Source organism: Callionymus lyra, chromosome 13 (genome assembly GCF_982586985.1).
Source record: "Callionymus lyra chromosome 13, fCalLyr1.hap1.1, whole genome shotgun sequence".
NCBI lineage: Eukaryota > Metazoa > Chordata > Actinopteri > Syngnathiformes > Callionymidae > Callionymus > Callionymus lyra.
In genome coordinates this window covers 15,493,889-15,514,036 of record NC_141830.1, presented here as the reverse complement: position 1 = coordinate 15,514,036, position 20,148 = coordinate 15,493,889, and the positions used below count along the sequence as shown (strand labels likewise).

Below are 20,148 nucleotides of genomic sequence, written 5' to 3'. Positions count from 1 at the left end.
GGTCATTTTAAAATGACCTATTAATGACTAAATAATAATAATAAATAGAAACATCAACAGATCAAATGCACATAAATGTTTTTTTTAGCTCTATATATTAAAGATTTTAGTCCCCTGGCCTCTTCCAAATGATCCTAATTTTCTCCTCCGTCCGTCGATTGTCAGAGAACGGTGTTGAGTTGGCCGATCGAATACTCACTGATTTGTTTTTATCTTCGGCGCAGGTGATTTGCAGGACAGTCAGTGATAGTAATTCAACAATGATTGATTTTGTCTCCCCCTCCCTCGCTTGTAAAAGGCGCTGTCATCTCATGAGTAATTACATGTTGGAGAGCAGACCCATCGACTACTTTCTCACACCCCTGACGCTTCTCTTGAAGACGGCAGCCACCACAAGCTGGTTCAATAAACAGTTACTGGATCCGGGATTGCTCTCTTTCATCACAAATAAGACTAAATGGATGGAATGTCATTGAAAGCTGCTTGTGAATAAAAGAAGACGTGTAAATCATTGTTGGTAAATTTGACCGTTTTAACAAGTAATTGTCTTTCTCTAAAGCCGGTCTGACTTTGAAAAGACTTTAAAAGTCACAGCTCAATACATAAATATATAGAAATCTGGCTTGGCATCAAGTTTTATACCCACTTTACTTTTGATTGTATCATATTTTCTACGTCAGCTGTTTATTACATGAAACCAAAGAGAAAGAAGTACGTTCTTCTTACTTAATTGGAAATACAACACCGTATCAATTATAAAATAGTTTATTTAAAATATACATATACTGTATATTGACAGCATTGTTTTTTTTTCACTTCTTTTTAACATTCCTCAAAAGTATTTTTTTGTTTTATTTATTTGTATTATATCAAAAAGGCAGGACTTGACATTTATTTGCAATTTGTTATCTTTCTATTTTTTTTCCCCTAATAGCTTTTTTCGGAAAGGATCCTCCCCCTTTTCACATGTGAAATTACAAACAATGTCAGGGGTTTATTTTGTGTTTTTATAGTTAATATTTAAATATTTCATTATCCAAAATCTATGAACATCTTTTTGTTATTTTCACCTTCTTTAGCCTAAAACATTTCAAATTGTTCAGACGGAGACTTGATGGTTTTTCTTAATAATCCACATTTTCAAACCTCTTTTTTACATTTGATACATTATATACAAAACATATATATAATGAAAGTTTTATTTGTTTAAATGTGAACTTTCATAGTTACAATAATGGTCTAATCACTTGATAACGTGACACTTTCGTGTCATAAACACTGCCTGGACTTTTTTTTTTTAAATGGAATTCCAACATCGTCTCACAGTCACAGAAGTGATTTCTCGAACCCGATTAAAACGAATCCTAATATCGAGGATTAGATAACGATGATTACCTAATCCTATTCTTCCACAAAGACAATAAACTGGGATGCATTTCTCTCCTGCAGGTTAAGGATAAACACTGCTTGTGTGTGTGGGGGCGTCGGGAAAGCGTATGCTTCTATTTAACTTCCTTTGTGTAATTATGTTCCTTCACCAACAGCGCTTGGAAAATCTGTATTCTTCTTGTCCTCAAAAGTTCTTTTTATCAGTGGTTCTGATCCGTCTTCAGCCTTCCCCAGCACAGTGCATACAATCTTGTGTACTCTTGTGACAGCCCACATTACTGCAGGGCCCTCGTCACTGTTAAGTGAAAGGGTTTCAATTCCCTTATATAACACTCCTTATCTCTTAGCTCTAGGTTTTTTGTTTTTTTTAACATGATCTCTCTTGCCTCACTTTGGATCTTTGGATCTGAGCAGTGATTAATCAAGCCGAGCGGAAACTTTGCGTCACACTTTGGTGGAGATTCGGGCGTTGAGATGAGTGACCATCAGTCTAACAACTCCCTGAAGGTTAGATTAGACTTTTGTCTTGAAGAGAAAGGCCTTGTGTTCGACTTCCATCCGCGCACACATGCACTTCAAATCATGGAGCTTTGACCATGTGCTCCGATGCACGAGGGGGTGAAGAACTGGAATTAAAAAAAAAAAAGAAGTTTTGGCTTATCGTGTGTTCGATCTATTGGCGTCAACAATGACAACAATCAAAGTTCAGATCTGGATTAAGAGCATGCTGTCATGGTAGCAAGGTTCTGTCTCACACCTCAGAAGCACAGACAAGTTAAAGATAAAGGGTCCTTCATGTGACTTAAGTCTTTAAGTTCCAGGGCCTCCTCTGACTCATATACATTTAAATTTTGTCTTTAAATGGACGTGGGTCATTTCTAAAATACCTTCCTTCTATAGTACCTGTGCAAAGTGTAACACACTGGGGACTGTAGTAAAATAACTTTAAAATGTCTATAAAAATGGGGATAATAAGTTGAGTGACATACTGTACGTTCAACTCATTCTCATCTGGATCATGTAGATTCACTAACACTGCTAGCTTTTTATTTATTTATTTTGATTTATTTATTATTTTTATTTTTATTTATTTTTTATGAATAATTGCTGTATTGCTGTGGCTAATTGGAAAAAAAACAACAATAAACAACAATAAAGTTCTACCTACCTACCAAGCTTCTTTAGGCAACTTTCTTGCTTATTTTTTGTTCACTTGTGTGAGCGAGTTCTCGAATGATACTGCAATCTGTTGTCCTATTGATTTAAATATGAACATCTATATTTCAAATGCTTAAAAGAGGTTTCCGATAAAGGCATGTATAGATGATGCGGGAGCTGCTTGGCAGAGGTCTGCACACTCACAAAGCTTCTCTGGTTATTTCAACAATTTATCTTGAAACTCTTAATTCCCCAGACAGGAAGCCGAAATCTCTCAATGACCCACTTCAGTAGTCATCATTAAAGTCTGAACAGTATAACTACAGTATCAAATAGTTTTGTTTTATGTTTGTCTTATTATTCTGCTTATTTTTAGTTCATTTTCAGGGTGAATTTGAGGACTTTGTTACATAAGCTGTATTATTACAACTGCATAAAAAAATTATGTAGTTTAAATAAATATATTTGATGTGTTTTCAATTAATGGGGCAACAGTGTTTAGAATTTTATGGAATTTATTCTAACAAAACGAAGAAAAGCAACAACAGATGAGTAAACAATTGCTATTGCTAACACCAAATACTAACATGAGTTAAAGGAAAATAACATAGAAAGGTATTGCTTGCACACATCTATTAGCGCTATATGTATATGGATTATAAACTGTGTATAATCCATGCAACTGCTGAAATAAATAATATAGGCAATAGTTAGGTAAATACTTTAATTAAAATGTATTTACAATTTTACCTCCATTTTAGCAGATTTTAATTGCTAATTAAAGCATTTAACTAGGCAGTGCATGGAAAAGGATAATTTGATGACTTTTCGCACCAAGGTCGTCCATTTTAGAGTCACCTTTAAAAATTGAGTATCAAATTGACAAACTAGAGAGAACTTTCTCATTAGTTGGACAATTAGCTGCCGGTGTATTCATTACAATGCGACTGTCACCTCATTAATCACCAATAGAACAATGTAAGGGCAATACCTGAGAATGTTCCATTAGCAAGGCAAGTTTATACCTCCTTCTCTCGTTCTACAGCGCTGGGAAACCGAAAAGGGAGTGTGAATTAATGACTGATGATGACAGCTTGTGGACGTTCAATATCTTTATTTTGGGGTGAAATATCTTTTGTCCCAAATCCAGACATTAAAAACGACCGGAAAGTCTTTCAGAAAGTGCGTTTTTCTACGTTACATTTGTTCGAATCAGTAATTATACAACTTTAAATACAAAATTCCCGTAAAACCTGAGTTTGTTTGGTTAACCTTGGATTTTCTTTCTCGTTTTTATTTCTGGGTGTTTTTATTTCTCTTGCTGTTGTTAAACCGAATTTCCCCTCGCGGGACTAATAAAGGTTTTCTGATTCTGATTCTGTTTTCTGATAAATAATACAAGAATAAAGACAAATAAGCTTCAATCTTATTTATCAACAAGACCTAAAAGAGCTTAAAGGGAAAATAATGTGTTGATTTAAGTGTCTCTTAATATACGTATTTGTCTCTTTGAACAAAACTTTATTTACATTGAAATATTTACATTAAAAAATGCACTTAAGACCCGCCCACTGAAAACAACTTCTTTTTCTGGAGATAAAATCTTATTTGCCATAACCAAACCCACTCTGCTGTGATTGGTCAAGCATCGAGGGTTGTCAACCTGCATCATGAATCTCGGAAGTCTCCTCCTCCAAGAGAATTGTTGTATAAACAAAGCGTGGTGTGATTACAGCTGGCTGGAGGAGGAGTGAAGCCATTATTATGTCATGATAGACTGCACTCTCGTAACCTCTTGTTCGCCGGGATTACTTTATAAAGTAATAACTTCAAAACATGATGATGATGATGATGATATTGGACTAATATTATTAGATATAAATGTATAAATATGATTATATAATTCGGTGCAATATTAACACGCTATTATAAAGGTCAATCAGATCGTCAAGCATGAAATGTTGAAAAAAGCTAAAAGTTAAAATTGCCTGAAAAACTTACTCTGAAATATATCATTGAAAATCACTGAAGGCGGAAATGTGAAAACCTCTCATTTGTTCTGAGTGACTCACATTCGACGGCTGCCATTATACAGACCAAAGGTAACAGAAATCAACGGCAAGCATATTTATGATTGAACCGAAGCGGCACAAGTCCTCTGCTGGAGCCGCACTGCCTCCCTCCGAGGCTCTCGCCTGGAAGAAAATTGTATTTGGCTTTCACCTGAAACCTGCTTGGGATCAAAGGAGTCCTGCAAGTCGCTGATTAACCTCCTGGCACCCTGCTGACATACTTCTGTAGCTCCTTCAGCTTTTTACAGACTCAATTTAGACCCGCTGTAAAATGGTTTATTTCCAGACAGAAGTGGTGAAGTAATCAGATCGAGATTTGAAGCATAATATAAAATCTAGAAAGCCATAATCACTAAGCCAATTGCGCGTGTATTGGTTCTTTGGAAAAAAAATAGAACTTGTTATCCTTCTCAACTCCCTGTTTTTCGTCATCATGAGAATAACTCACTTTTTCAAATAAACTTCCCTTGAGTTCCGAAGACATGTGGTGTCCAGTGGTTTAAGTAATGTTACATTTGGAAGTTTGTTCACCTCACTACCTTTTCTTACAGGGTTATCTTTGAGCCATGTATTTGAATGTTGAGTACTATGTCATGTGTTTTTTTTACTGAAAAGAAAATGCAACTAAAGCTACTTTTAAACCAACATAAATCCTTGATAAACTCTCCTAAACCAAGATAAACCTCTTCATAAACCACTGTATAAACATGTGATGTCTGTTGCCAACTGTGTCAAAGCTCTTTGTTAAACTTTGAAGGCAACAGCGACATTGAGCGCTATCAAATGGCAAATAAGAAAATCCCATTCAAATATACCCGGCCAGTAGAAGATTGGCTTCAGGAGAAAGGTAAATCATCATCGAACTTCTAGAATATCTTTTATAATTATTGTTATTTTTTTTGTTCTCTCATTTCATCGGCTTGTTCCCCTATCAACATCTGAGAATGATAACCATCCCTTAAACCTTTTTTAAAAGACAATTAAAACGTTTTTTCTTCATCTCTGTTGCCATGTTTCTTGTCAGTTATTTTTCATTTCCGTGTCCAGTTAAAGGGACTGGCAAACATTTGCTGCAACATTTTGTCTGATAAATTCTTCTAAACCTTTCAATAAAAAATGAATAAAACCAGAAACGCTAGCCTTGGTTTTAACCACAAATCTTCCTCATTTGCTTCTGGAATGAGAAGGAACATGTTTCACTTAATATTATTTTAAACTTTAAAAGTTTCTGCATAAAAAAAACAAATTAAACAGATGATAAAGTCCCTTTAACATTTGCTTAAACCACCATTAAAAACTCTGCATGCATGACTGTATTTTGGCCGCTGTGTTGCCCCCCCCCCCCCCCTCGCCGTCATCACTCACCCAGTTTGTTGTGTACAATTGTTTGCCTCAAATATAATGAGCCGGCAGTGATGTGCGCCTTCATATTATACAAGCAAGATCTTTAATTATGATACCTGTATTACGCAATTTGAGGCATTTTTCATCCCCCAGCTAATGCATGAGCAGTGTTTTCACAATGATATCGTAATGGGAATCTCAATGGAATTCTGTATGTTTGTGTCGCTAATTCATTATTCCAAAAGTGGCAAAGACCGTATGCACTATTAATAATCACGTCAATGCACATCCCAACTTATGCCTTGTGAATATTGAGTCTGGATGTGTGTTTTTCCTTCCATTTCCCCCCCCCAGCGTTCATCGTCTTCCAGATTTGTTGTTGCACATTTTTTTCTTTCTTATGCAAAGAAATGGAATCATCATATGGAATAACAGGCTGTAAACCTTAAAGCAACACTATGGAAGTTTATGATCAAGTCTTAAAAATGAACAATTTCAACATGACTGTGTTTTTTTTTTTACTGGAAAAGTGGGATGAGAACAGAAGCAATTATACTCAGACAGAAGCGATAGATGAGAGTTGGTTGTATGCGACTCAGACAATACGAGTTGGATTAAAAGTTTGGACGTCGTTAAAAGGCATTTTCTTCTCATCATCTTGATAGCCTCTGCCATCGTCTGAATTATTTAAAAGTAAGTGCTGTGTTCTTAGATTGAAGCTTTGATTTAGTGCTGTATAATTAAAATGAAATGTTAATTTTCAGCACTTGATTTAATGCACTATAAAGAGCTTCACGGTGGAATAACATTTAATAATAACTAATTATCCATTGTCTTTTAAAAGCAAAAAACAAAAACATTAAGATGAAACGATGGTAACATCAACAAATACACAACACATTTTGCTACTGGCATTTCATTAAATATTTGTTCATTGATTTTTGAAAGCAAATTTGGACCAGGGAATAAAATAAAGGGGATTTATTCAAACTAAAATAGTAGTACCATATTATTTTAGGGCATGACTTTAGCAATTGGCGTAGATTAAGTTGGCTTCTGTCAGTATAATTCTGGGGCTAAATTGGGTGAGACGATATGCATTAGGGGCTTTGCCAGATGAGTGAGAGTGCTGTTTATCACAGTCATGATTATATTTTTAAATACTAGTTTTATTGTTTGGACAAAAAATGAATCTGGTAAAAATGGCAATGGAAAAAGGCACTAAAATATGAATTGGATTTCAGAACCAGTGCCATTATTGTACAAGTATTGGTTACCATCACCAGTTAGAAACACAGTGTTCAAATTATATATTACAAGTACATACATAAAAGAAGTATATATTTATAAATTGGGAACACTTAAGAATAAATATCTGTTAACAGTTAATTGATGATTTATTAATGACTTGTTCAGTATCAGAATCAGAATTCTGATGTTGAAAAATATCTAACATATGATTTATAACGCACCTTTATTCACCTTATAGTTAACAGAGAACTAATAAACTGTTAGTTAATAAGTTATTGACAACTTATAACTGTATGTTAATGATTTTCAACTAAACTATTAGCAGATACTTAATAATTCATAGTTAAGTCATTTATTAATATCTTGTTCATGAACTTTAAACTTTAAAAAGTATAGTGTTACTTATATATATTAAGCAAAATAACACTCAATTCAATCAATGTTCTTTCGTGGGAATTCCATGTTTGCATGTTGATCAATTTTGTTGTTCCCCCCACTTTTAAGTTGATACAACCACATATTTCATATCACTTTGCGTAGTGTTGCTTTAATGTGCAGAATGTGTTCCTGTAAATATGTTCTGACGGACCACTTAAAATGACTCATTTTCTGAGCTTTTTTAATTAAGATATAGATTCAAACAAAGTCATTGTTTTTGTCTGTTACGCTACAGAGAATAACTTTTTGTTTTCCAATTGAAATATCCTCTTGCATCAGGCCGGCAGTTGACCATCTTCAACACCCAGGCCACCATCTCCATTGGTGGTAATGACAGGAAGCGACCCTACCAGGGTCAGCTCTCTGGGCTCTACTACAACGGCCTCAAAGTCCTGAACATGGCGGCGGAGGGCCACGTCAACATTAAGGTGAACGGCAGCGTGAGGCTGGTGGGGGACGTCCCGGTCAGCCGGGGCGCCGCACGCACCACCACGTCGGTGCCGCCGGAGATGTCGACCACCTTCATCGAGACGACCACGACTCTGTCGACCACCACGACTCGGAAGCAGCGCTCGCCACCTACGATTCAGGTGAGATTCACTCATTAATCTCCGTTAAAGTAACATGCTGCTGGTTTAAATGGATCATTTTTTAAAGAGTGAACATCGTATAAAAAGACCGTTTCTTGCTCTGGTTCTCCTCTAGTCAGTGCTGCTTTTGTTAAGCCCGGCACGAACGATTGAATTACAATTTTGCTGGGAACTCAGATTTCCTCCCCTGGTGATTTGTCATACAATAGACCGGCAACCTTTTAAAAGTTTAAGCCCCAGATGATCCTGCATTTAAAAATAAATAAATACATGTAATTAGTTTGGCTACAGCTAAACTTTAACATCCTTTTTGGTTACAAAAAAACACATTAGTCTTTCAGCAAAGTCAACTTATTATACTTTATATTGTGTGACTCAGTGTTGTTGCTTTTACTGCGAGTACATTTCTCAGTAAAGGTTGAAATATTGGAGTTCCTTTTTTTTTAAGGGTTTGAGCGCCTGCTGTTCATTAAGGTGTGCAAAACAGCCCTCCAGCCACTAGCTTTTTATTTGTTGTTTTTTTTTTTTTAGACATTTTTTGTCTTTACTTCATCTCTCACTGTGTTTCTCATCGGATTTCACCTCGTCCGGTCCGGACCGATGAATGTCACCGCGATGCCGAATAAAGTAATCAAGCCAAGCAGTTCTCTGACAGCTCAGGGACAAATTGAACCATTTGTTGTTCATATTAAAGCAATAACTCTCTCCGAGGGCTGAGGGAGGGTTTGAGGGGGAGGCACGGCGGCGGACAAGAGACGGGGACAGATGCTATCATCCTCTTCACCTCGACAATAGATTGTACGGAGTGTTGTGGATGATGGCTCTTCATGTCAGCGATGACACTTGTATCTTTCCATCACTGCGGGAGAGGTGAGAGGGACGAGCGACTGGTCCGAATCTGCCGCCGTGTTAAACACGTTTGTGGGAAAACCACAATATTTGCAACAGCTTGTTTGAGTCACGTATTTTCTTTAGCTTTAGAGCCTCAATTCTAATGATGCGACCTTTGGAAGCTGCATAATGAAACTAACAATCATCATCACGACCGAATGAGATAAAGAAGCAGCCGCCGCCGCAGTCGTAGAAAGACACAATACCAAGGGGAAATTAAGCAGCGTGCAATATAGTTACAAGCGCAAATACAAACGGTAATGCAAAAAAGGAGCAGTAATTCAGAACAGAACAAGAAAGGAGAGCAGTTATGAAAAAAAGAGTAGAAACAGAGTATAGTTAACACAGGGTTTCCAAAAATCCATTTTTAATGAAGAATATAAGAGAAACAAACCTTATATAGAAGCAGAAAGAACGATTTTTAATTGATAGAAATACTGTATGTATGTATTGAAAATAAAAATGGCTGACGCAGCCAAATAAAAAATCAGAAGCCTGATTAGCATCATGATAAAGCGGTGAATAAAAAAGATTAAATACAATATTATCAAGTGAGGAAATAAACCTTCCATATCTCACAGTAATTATGAACATTGCTGGGCAGTCAACTTACATTTATTTTATACAGTAATTCAATAACCGTTTTCAGCATTTAAATCTCAGCAATATAAATAATATCATCCGTTAAGGACAACATTTGGAACATTGAGAGAGAAAGTGATTGATCCTTCAAATTACCCCTGGATCCGGATGGTAATACGGAACACTGATGCTGATTGTGCCATTATTAACATTCCTTGAAAATCTTTATTTGTTCATCAGTTTTTAGATATACTTGGAAATAAATTAACGCCAGTGATTACAAGTAATTAATGTAGGAAATAACAATGTTTCTTACCTTAACGACGACGTCTCAGATCATTGACGGGTCGATGAAGCTTCATGAAACAGTGTCCTTAATTTCAGAGTCCACTAGATGTCAATATCTCCTTTGTAATCTTTTCCTTTAACGTCTATTCCATTAAAACCCCACATTATTTTTAAGCGGAGGGTGCCAGCTACTGTTTCATCCAGGGTTTCATGAAGTATCGTGAAGCTTCATCTGCTCATCACGAGAGTTCAGGGATGTGTTTCTAATGAATACAGGCTCGAGGTGGACCGTTAAGTAAAGCCAGGCTCAGACGCTGTCGACAGAATGTTGAAGATGGATTTTTTCAGTGAGAACATGAAGAGGAAAGGTCTGACATGAGAGAATAATCGATGTTAAGGTGGAGAAGGTGTCTATAAACATTTTAAAAACCTTGGTTTTGAGTTAAATCCTAATTTACATGGAATCTTCATGATATTCCCACTGGTGTCTTTATATCTATCATATGTATTGTAACTTAAATCCCACATTGTTCATTTCCCTTCCACCGCTTTGATTCACAATTCCAAGGAATTTCATGTGCCCTTAATTTTACAGCTCTCTTGTTGGTTGTCAAACACCTTGCTGTAACATCTAAGGAAAGGAACCTGGAGCTTTTTTGTCAGATCTCTCCACCCCTCCGAGTGGTATAAGGGCGAGGAGGGAGTTGAGTTATCATAAGTAATGTAGTGTAGTGAGGAAGAGGTGCCACAGGCTTCTGATTTACTGCCGGACCTGAGAGTGTGTGCAGATGTTCGAATGTGCTCCGAAACACACACATGATGGATAAAAACATACATTTCATCTCCTCCCTTACATTGATTTTGCGCCATTTTCCTCAGCGCTTTGTTGCCGTTCCTTCTTTCTTTCAGTGAGATACAGAGGATGACTTGACAGGGGGAGTGCGAGAGAAAGAACAAAAAAAAAAAAAAGCTCTGAAATAGAAAGAAGCAATCTCACGCTTAATTAATGACAGGCCCGCCGGGATGGAGAGACATGTCAGACACATTTTGTTTCCTGCGTCCCTCTTTCAGTTTGTGTCCCCATGGCCCGACTCTGGGTCAAGTTGTCAGGATTGAGGACTTTAAGTGGCTCTTGTGTCGGGTACGCCACTTGAATGTCTGAATCCTATTCAAGATTGAGTAAATGTTGATGAAAAGAAACACCATTTGAATCGATCACAATTATGCTATTTTTTTATATTACAATATTTTGTTTGAAGTACAACAAAGTATCCCCACAGCAAAAATAACTGAAGGGCAGATGAAGCTTCATGAAAAAGTGTCATGTTCTCTGTAGGTGGCGCCCTTGGTTAAAAAAACATGAGATTTCAATAGAGTATATTTTAAAAGCAATACCAGGAGGTATGCCATCTAGTGGTCTCTAAAAATAAGGACACTGCTTTATGAAGCGTCACCAAGCCATCATTATTTTCTTCCTCCTTAAAGGGCAACTAATGTTGAAACCCAAAAAGTCTTGACTGACTCGCATGTTTCAAATATTGAAGTCTTCCTCTCAAAAAGTTCCTCATCATGACGATGTTTTGAAGTTATGACTTCATTAAGTCCCCCCTTCTCCTCCAGCCAGCTGTGATCACGCCCGCTTTGTTTACACAACGAGTCCCTTTTCGGTGAAGACTTTCAGGATTTATAAACTAGGGTGACAAACATCGACCAATCACAGCAGAGTGGGTGTGGTTATGGTAAACAAGTCTGAATCTCCAGAAAAAAGAAGACTGTTTTCTGCGCGCATTTTCTAAGGTAAATTTATTTTAATTAAAATAGAGTTTTCTATAAACAGACACATACTAATGAGTACAATAGAAGTCCAAGATTAATTTAAGGGACACTTAAATCAACACATTAGTTGCCCTTTAATCTAACCTTGTGTTTCCCTCATCAGTCACAATCACAACCTGAGCTTCTTCAACTGTCTTGTTTTCAAGACCTGATCTTTACTTCATATAATAAAACCTGCCGTCTCAACCATTCATCACAACACCTCTCACTACTGCTCCTACTTCACTATTCTATTAAAGATCACCCTTGTTAGCTGTGTCCGCCCATTCCTGATACATCCACTGACAAATGAATGTGTGGCATAAACAGACAAACTTGCCTTTTCTTGTCTCACTGGACTCGACGTAATATGTTTCAGGCTCCCCTGCCATTACTGTCTTTGTTAAACCAAAGAACACATTTCATGCTTTGATGCAAAAACCCTCATTCCCAGAATTCTCTCCTCCAAATTGCTCTCTATCATGGGAGATCAACGACTCTCATTCTCAATTAACTCAGGCTGCCGGCCAGAACTGTTTGGGAACAATTAGTACGGGAAGCTGCAATGCAGAGCCTCCGTTGGGGATCACAGCTGATTTAGAGACAGTGGCTATCATTTGCATGGCTGCCGTGTAAAGGAAATTACTCGCGTCCATCATCATCAAGGGGGCTGGTATTCAGGAAATTGCAAATAAGTGGCAGATTATTGTGTAACTGTGAATATTTCTCTGCTATATTGACATAATTATTAGATTAAATAGGAAATGCATCATTCTTTACGTCTGAATGTTCTAGACTTGAGACACCAACCGTAATGATCATAATAAACAACATTAATAACAACCGAGTAAATATTCTGTTTGGGAAAATATTAAAGGGGAGAAATAAGAACTGAATTTTATAGCTGAAGTTCAATAGCGGATTGTGTATTTAATGTGTTGAAAACGGCACAGATTTCAACCGATAAAAGGGGATTCAAACCACCATGTTAAAACACTTGCCAGAAATGTTGAATAAATTAAACAAATAAAGGGGAAGCTGCAGAACACTCAAGATATAAACGTCTGAGACGAACAATGACAAGGACATTCATGTCACTTTCAGACGCAATACTTTGTTGCCCTCCAAACTAAAGTGAAACCATTTCAGAAAAAAAAAAATTAAAGCAGCATGAAGCTTCATTTTTAACATTTTCAAATCTTCCATCTGTCAGTCAGAGATGTCGATTAATGCCATGGGATGTTTCTTTCGAAGAGGAACAATAATGACGCTGAGCTCCACGCTGCGTTGCCGCCATGCAGTCGGTCTGCTCCGTTTGTTTGATGAGTGTCATCTACATTTGGGATGAAGTCTCACTCTTGTTATTTAGTCTCCTCTTCTTCGGCCAAACCTCACTGTGCGTAATAAGAATCCTTCATGTTGCCTCTCTGAGACACCAAGGCTTTGTGGGAAAAGACGGTGGGGGTCTTCCCATTTTCACAGTACGCCCCAATTAAAGCGCATTGTATAGAAGCGACAACCAGTTGAAATGAGATGATTACGTCCAAATCAAGCCTTTTGCGTCATGAATACAACCTCAATAGATCACATCGGAAGACGGATGTCCGTCCGTGTCTAGATACAGTGACGAATAAATTGGTAACGTCTGCACAGTCCAATGGAATCCGGAGGGCGTGAAACCAGAATCCGTCCTCGATTTCGGTGACAAACTCATCTCAGCCTTGAAATGGATTGTCTGTTTTTTCGTTCCTGGAGAGTTGCGATTCTCTCTTTCCATGAATATTTCATGCCACGCGGTGTGCGAGAGAATATATACATACAGCTACGTCCATTAAACATCTTCATCTGAATATTTTGGTGTGCGACTGCGTTCGTACCGGTTTGTGTCTCTCTGTATGGGAGGACCGGCTTGCTCTTGGGGGGTGAGAGCCGCGGGGGTTTTAGTAATGGATGTGCCCCATGCCTCACAACACAGCTTGTATAGATCCTGCGAGAATGTTGGAGTGTGAGCGTAAACCTGCTGTCATGTCAGCTGCCACCGTCGCAACAGGGGCACGGGAACACCGAGGGGCTAGCAGACAACACTCGTAAGTTACAGGCAACAAGGGACTCACACAGGGAGGCCACCCAGTTTGTTCCTAACCAGCAGGATGTCGGCTCATGGCCCTGGGTGGTATTGGCTTCTTTTCTTATGGTCTGTCACCTCAGGAGATCCCCAACATGATACCCACGTTTAGTGGCTTTTTTTTTTTTTTATGAAGTCGGTCTTTCTGTTTCTCTGAAAAATAACTCAGATTAACAGATTTCAACGAAACTTTGAGGAAATGTTGCTAAGGTTTCACTTACTTGTACGACTATACTACGACTATTGTTCGAGGTAGTTTGACATGATGAACAAATTAAGTTATAAGATTGTTTTGTATGGTCGCTTAAGAACTTAGTAATGCTGTTAACTTAACATCACCTGTTGTCAAGTGGTTAGAACTAGTGTAAAATAGCTGTTCAAATTAATACATTTTACATGAGAGATCGCCATCTACTGGACTCTTACAATAAGGACAATGCTTCATGAAGCTTCATCAACCCGTCACTATCTTCAAGTAATGGCAATGTCATTTTTGCCAACATCTATCTTTTCTTCATCAGTGAATACTGTGTTTTATAACCTCACGCTATTGATACTCCTTGGTGGATAAATATTATTATTAAATTAGGTTGTTTTTTTTTTAGAATTATTCATCTTACCATACTTTTTGTTGGAAAAAAAATGCAGCTAACGCTTGACTAATTAAAGAAAAGTTGTATTGGGGATTTATTTTGGTACCTTAGCTTTATTACTGGTGAGTTATTCACAGTATGTAGTATCACAGTATGGACATCGTCTGACACAAAATATGGTGTCCAACAAAACTTGAGGTTATTGTTTGCCTAATAGTAGTGATGGGCTGATGAAGCTTCATGAAACAGTGTCATGTTGTTTAGAGGTCAGTAGGTGGCGCCATCACTTTAAAAATGATGCAATGTTTTATTAGAACAGTTGTTCAAAACAAAGGAAAAGAGTGCAGAGAGCGCCATCTAGTGGGCTCTGAAAATAATGACACTGCCTCCATGAAGCTTCACTAGACCATCACTACCTATAAGCATCCTGCTTTTATTCATCACAAAAGCTTTTTGTTACTGGTTGTGGATTGACGTGTATACCTGTTGCCTAGGAAACATAAAGTTCTCTTAATACGGCTTCAATTTGAAGCCAAATTGTCAGCTTCATTGGAAGTGCAGAACTTTATTTCAGGATGTTAAATTAATCTGTCAAAAGTACTTCAAAATCAGATAATTCAAATAGCCTAAACAGGAAGAGACGGTTGGCTACTTCCTCTCAGCACCACTGATACTGGAAACACAAATAGCAAGAGCATGACGTTCTTCTACACATCACACATATCGTACATGTTGTTATCATATGCGGTGTATTGGTACTATTTGTCTCATCAACAGAAGGTGAGGAGGCGTGGGATTGACTGTATCTTCAGGTGTTTTTTGAAGCTCGATGACACAAACAGAGCGGCAGATTATTATCCAGAGCGTACTGTATATAATAGGTTTGACTCCGCCATAAATACATCTCCAGCCAAACTCTGATCAACTTCTGAGCGTATAAATATATAATGGCGCACATATGAGAGAGATAAGAACTCTATCTCTACAAGGATGTTCTCACATCTATATCTGAATTACAATATCTCCGCACTACGTGTGCTGGTCTGATTTAATTAAATATGTATCACGCAGACAGCCTTTGATGTTGCGTGGGAAAATGTGTTCCGTTTCATTGCTCAGCCAAGCAGCTAGCAAGGCTCAAAGATGTATCTCATCTTCCCACAGAGAGACTGCAGAGTACGTTGAGTTTAGGTGAGATAAATGGCCCTGTGTTAAAGCAGCAATATGTAACATTTTTATCTTCTATTTGCTTCATATTTATTTTTCGAACGGTCATGACTCATGTAGTAGATCTTTAGATATTATTTGAACTGTGCTTTTCACTACTTTATTTTGTCTTGATGATCCAGAGACTCTGTTAGTGTCACATGACCACCAAAATGTTTTACAGCTATGTGTCAGAGTGTACATATGAAGTACTGATACAAGGAATTCAAAGAGAAACAGACACAATAAGAGGCTTTATCTGTTTTTAAAGGACAATTAACATGAACTTTCCTGACTCACTCACATGTTTTAGATGTTGATGTCCTCCTCTCCAATATGCAGTACGTCCCTCATCATGACCATGTTTTGAAGTTATTTATAAAGTTCCCCCCGTCTGAGATCTTGGCGAACGAGAGGTTACAAGAGCGAAGTCCATTATGACGTAATAATGAGCTTCACTCCTCCTCCAGCCAGCTGTAATCACACCTAGCTTTGTTTATACAATGAGTCCCTTGGTAGTGGAGACTTTTGGGATCAGACAAATAATTATTGACCAATCACAGCAGAGTGGGTGTGGTTATGGTAAACAAGATATAATCTCCATTTTTTTTTAGTTAGTTAGTTTAGTATTTTTTAGTGGGCGGGGCTTAACGTCATTTTCTAATGTAAATATTTATATTATAAGATAGTTTAAGAGCAAGCAATTAATGTGTACATCAATACATCAGTTGCCCTTTAAACAAAAATACACACAGAATGTGCCAAATACTAAACAGAGAAGTAATAACACAACAACAGTTTTAATCTTAAGTAGTGTCGCTTTAAGTGTTGATAACATTATGTAGCATCCTGCGAAAAATACTGAAAAGCTAACCATTTTGTAGAATCTCAAATGAGCTTCCATGATTTTTGTGAGACGTTTAATGTACTTCTACTTTTGAGAAGCTTTTTTATCAGCACCAGTCAGGTGTCAACATGCAGTCGAGGTAATCACTGAACTGGTTTACACCATGACGGGTCCATGTCATGTCCTAGTTTCCACCAAGGCAAACCTGCTTTCCTATACTGGTGTCACTGCTTGTTTTTAAACACACTACAGCACACACACTTTAAGCTCTTGAAGTCAAGTTTTTTAATAATTACAGTACTCCTTGGATAGCAGCAATTGGAAATGGAAAAACAATCACCAAGAGCAGCTGGTGGTAAAAATGATATTTTTGATGAAATTGTTACTGTTCACTTAGATTTTGGTTGACCCACCTTTTTTCACAACCAAGCCTTGCAAACCTTTTTCAAATTGTTCGCACACCGTAGGGAATAGAGGAAGTTTTCTGTTAAATTTATTTAAATATGCGGCTTGATTTGTAGCAGAAATTGTTGTCAATTTTTGTCAGGAATTTAAAATACTCATCCTCTTGTTAGATGATGGTGAACTACTCTACTACTACTAACTCTGCATTGAAGCTGGTCTCAAAACAACTCAATTTTCAAAACAAAGATCCACCTCTATCTAACTTCCAACCTGCTCCGACTAAGACGTTTTACAAATGAGAAGCGGCTCCTGAAAATGAAGGCTCCCATCGTTTTAATTTTCACCTCGGGTTACCTCTGGTGTTGATTTGAAACATTTTCATTTGAATTTGAATCCAAAAAACCAACTCACTCAAATCTATTTAAATACGATCTCTCCACTGGTGAGTTATTATGCCTCAACTTCTACAAAGAGACTAAACGGGTGCTTAATTTAGTTTGTGCTCATTAGGAATGGAATCCAAATGGGACCGTCGGCTAATTTGGAAGACGTGGAGCTGCCAGTATCAGCCATTATATAACGCCTACATTGATTTGGTATAGCAGCCTTGAAGTTATAACTGCGTTAGAGATGCTCTCGTTTTGAGACATGAGATCTATTCCGCACTTAGAGAAACTGCAAAAATCCACATGCAGCATTTCATTCTTCACACCTTGTGAGTAGAGCACAAATTGAATGCATTATCTTTGTGTATCCTAGCAATGGCCAAGGTCGGCTTTCTTTATTATGCATACGAAACTTTTCCAGCTGAATAAACAAATGACATCATTGACAGGAATCATTTTACTATAGCTGCATAATGAATAAATACTCGTCCAAAACAACCAGCACAAATAAAAATCCTATCCCTCATGGCTTCTATTCCTATCTATCCCTGATTCCAGACAGTCTTCCCTCCAAGATCTTTCTCAGTTAATGGATTTGGGCAAAGCTTGTCATAGTGTCCTTAGAAATCTCTCACTTTTACTTTGAAGACTGAACCACAAACTTATCACAGCAGACCTCAGTCTGATGCTGCAATTTTATCCACAGCCGAATGCTCGTGGGGAAAAGCTTCTTTTTTTTTTTTTTGTTGATGATACAAACAGGACTACGATGTACTGGCTCTATTTCTGTAGAAATTTAAGAACAATACGTTTGAGCTATTGTGGTAGGATTTCACAAATGTGAGCCTGTAAACGTTACTTTCAGACGAGTACACTTTATTTTTCAACGTAGCTTTTGCGTTTGTCTTTATTCTTTACTGCTACCTCTTGGCTGCAGTTGCATGTTTAGCAGATTTTTTTCCCGTTGGAAATCAATTTTTTATGGATAGAACAAAACTTTTATTTATCTCCGTAGAGAAATTCACAATAAATGATGTCTTTTTCAGCAACATAGTGATGTACTGATGACGCTGATCAAACTTCACTCTTTTTCTACTCAACCTCATGCTGACTAAGGGTTGGGATTATCTTCACTTCTGTCTAATCTGTCTCTTTTTGAAGCAAAAATGTAACTTTCTAAAGTCTACCACAGGGGTTTTCGCGATGTAAATGTTTCCTATCTGTGTAGCATGTTCGCCTTTTAGGTTCTGCTACAAACAAGCTTAAAATATACAGATTTCTTTACAGAAAATAGAAAGTTTAAGACATGAGGATGAGTAGAAAATGAGTGAGATTTAAATTTTCACGATAATGAAGTAGTGATTTATACTTTTGGGGCTCACATGTTGAGTCAGTTTAGTAATGGTTTGAGTTTTCGATAGAATAGCTATTCAAAGAAATAGATTATTCAGGAGAGAGTGTAGTCTAGTGTTATCTGAATAGAAGGATTGTGCTTCTTGGAGTTTACCAATCACTGGTTTAATGGAAAGTAAGTAATTAAGTCATTTAATGGGCTACCATTACAACTTCATATGCACATAAATAGAATAAACTTTTATTAGGTATTTGTCATTTTAAATGCGTTGGTCATGTCCTGAAGTTGATGTAAATATTGGGTTAATACTGTAAAAAAAAAAGATTTAAATATTAATATGTGATAGTTAAGAATCAGAGCCATGACTAAACCTGTGTTTAGTTTATTGTGGATTATATTCCAGGTTTAAATCCTAAATTCCATGAAAAGGATGGTGAAAACCCAAGGACGTTGGGCCATAACCAGCCATTCATAATTTAATACAACAATAAACATAATGACGCCACTATTCCAATCGCACCTGCTGCAGCTCCCATGATGCACTGCAACGGTGTTCCCTGCTTTACAAAAGGATATTAAAAAAAAAAAACTGTATATATCGAGTGAAGTCAGCCGGTGTGTTCAAACTGCACGTTTGAGAGTGTTTGTCAGCAGGCCCGCCTGATAACCTTGTACTTTGCGGCAGGAGGGTGATTAAAGATCACGGCCAAAGACCATTTCCTTTTTCCAGGGGAAGATGAATGACCCTGCTTGAAAGGAGTTGCGTATGGCCTCAGGGCAATTAAAGTTTGCTGCGAGCTGGCAAACATAACCTCTCTCAAGCACAAAAACAAGTCCTTGAGAAAATGAACCATTATGTAGATATTCTGATGTGCCAAAAAATCAAGCAACACAAAAAGAAAATGATTTTTTTTTTTTTTCTTTCCAAGTCCAGCTGGTTTACTTGTGTGCTTTCTCGCTAAATCTCTCTCCTAATTTACCTCCCTGGAGCTGGAAAATGCGCTGACTAAAGGAGGCTGGGGGGAAAAAAGGCCCACCAAGCGTGCTGTTGAAAATATCAATATTTCATCTAGAGAATCATTTAGCTCGTTGCTTTGGACCCGCTGTTTGATCCTGAATCTCATTTCGTAACAATTTACACACATTATCGAAGAAGTTTAATGGCATGACCCCCAACAAATATCTGCAATTATGAAGTATTTTAATAAAGACCTTCAGATCGGATTCTTCTCAACGTTTTTCCGTTCGCTTTTTTCCTTCATTTCCGCCTGTCACCGCGCGAACAGGTCTCCTGACGCGCTGCTGATATGGCCGTGTGCCATTGATTCTCCTTGTAATGCAAGCCTCCTTCTTGTCCTCCTGTCAAAGCTCAGATTGGACTTGATAACATGCACACCAGACAACAGTCAATAGA

The 20,148-nt window shown here is 37.5% G+C and overlaps 1 protein-coding gene across 3 annotated transcripts in view; it reads left to right on the top strand.

Moving 5' to 3' along the window:
- The window catches only part of nrxn3b (neurexin 3b), a 252,380-nt gene that overhangs the window by 211,901 nt on the left and 20,331 nt on the right, over window positions 1–20,148 (top strand). For all 3 annotated transcript variants that reach the window (XM_087806280.1, XM_087806279.1, XM_087806278.1), the window contains 2 exons: window positions 5,377–5,466; window positions 7,932–8,242. In XM_087806280.1, the coding sequence (XP_087662406.1) occupies window positions 5,377–5,466; window positions 7,932–8,242 (401 nt within the window). The remainder of the gene's footprint in view (window positions 1–5,376; window positions 5,467–7,931; window positions 8,243–20,148) is intronic.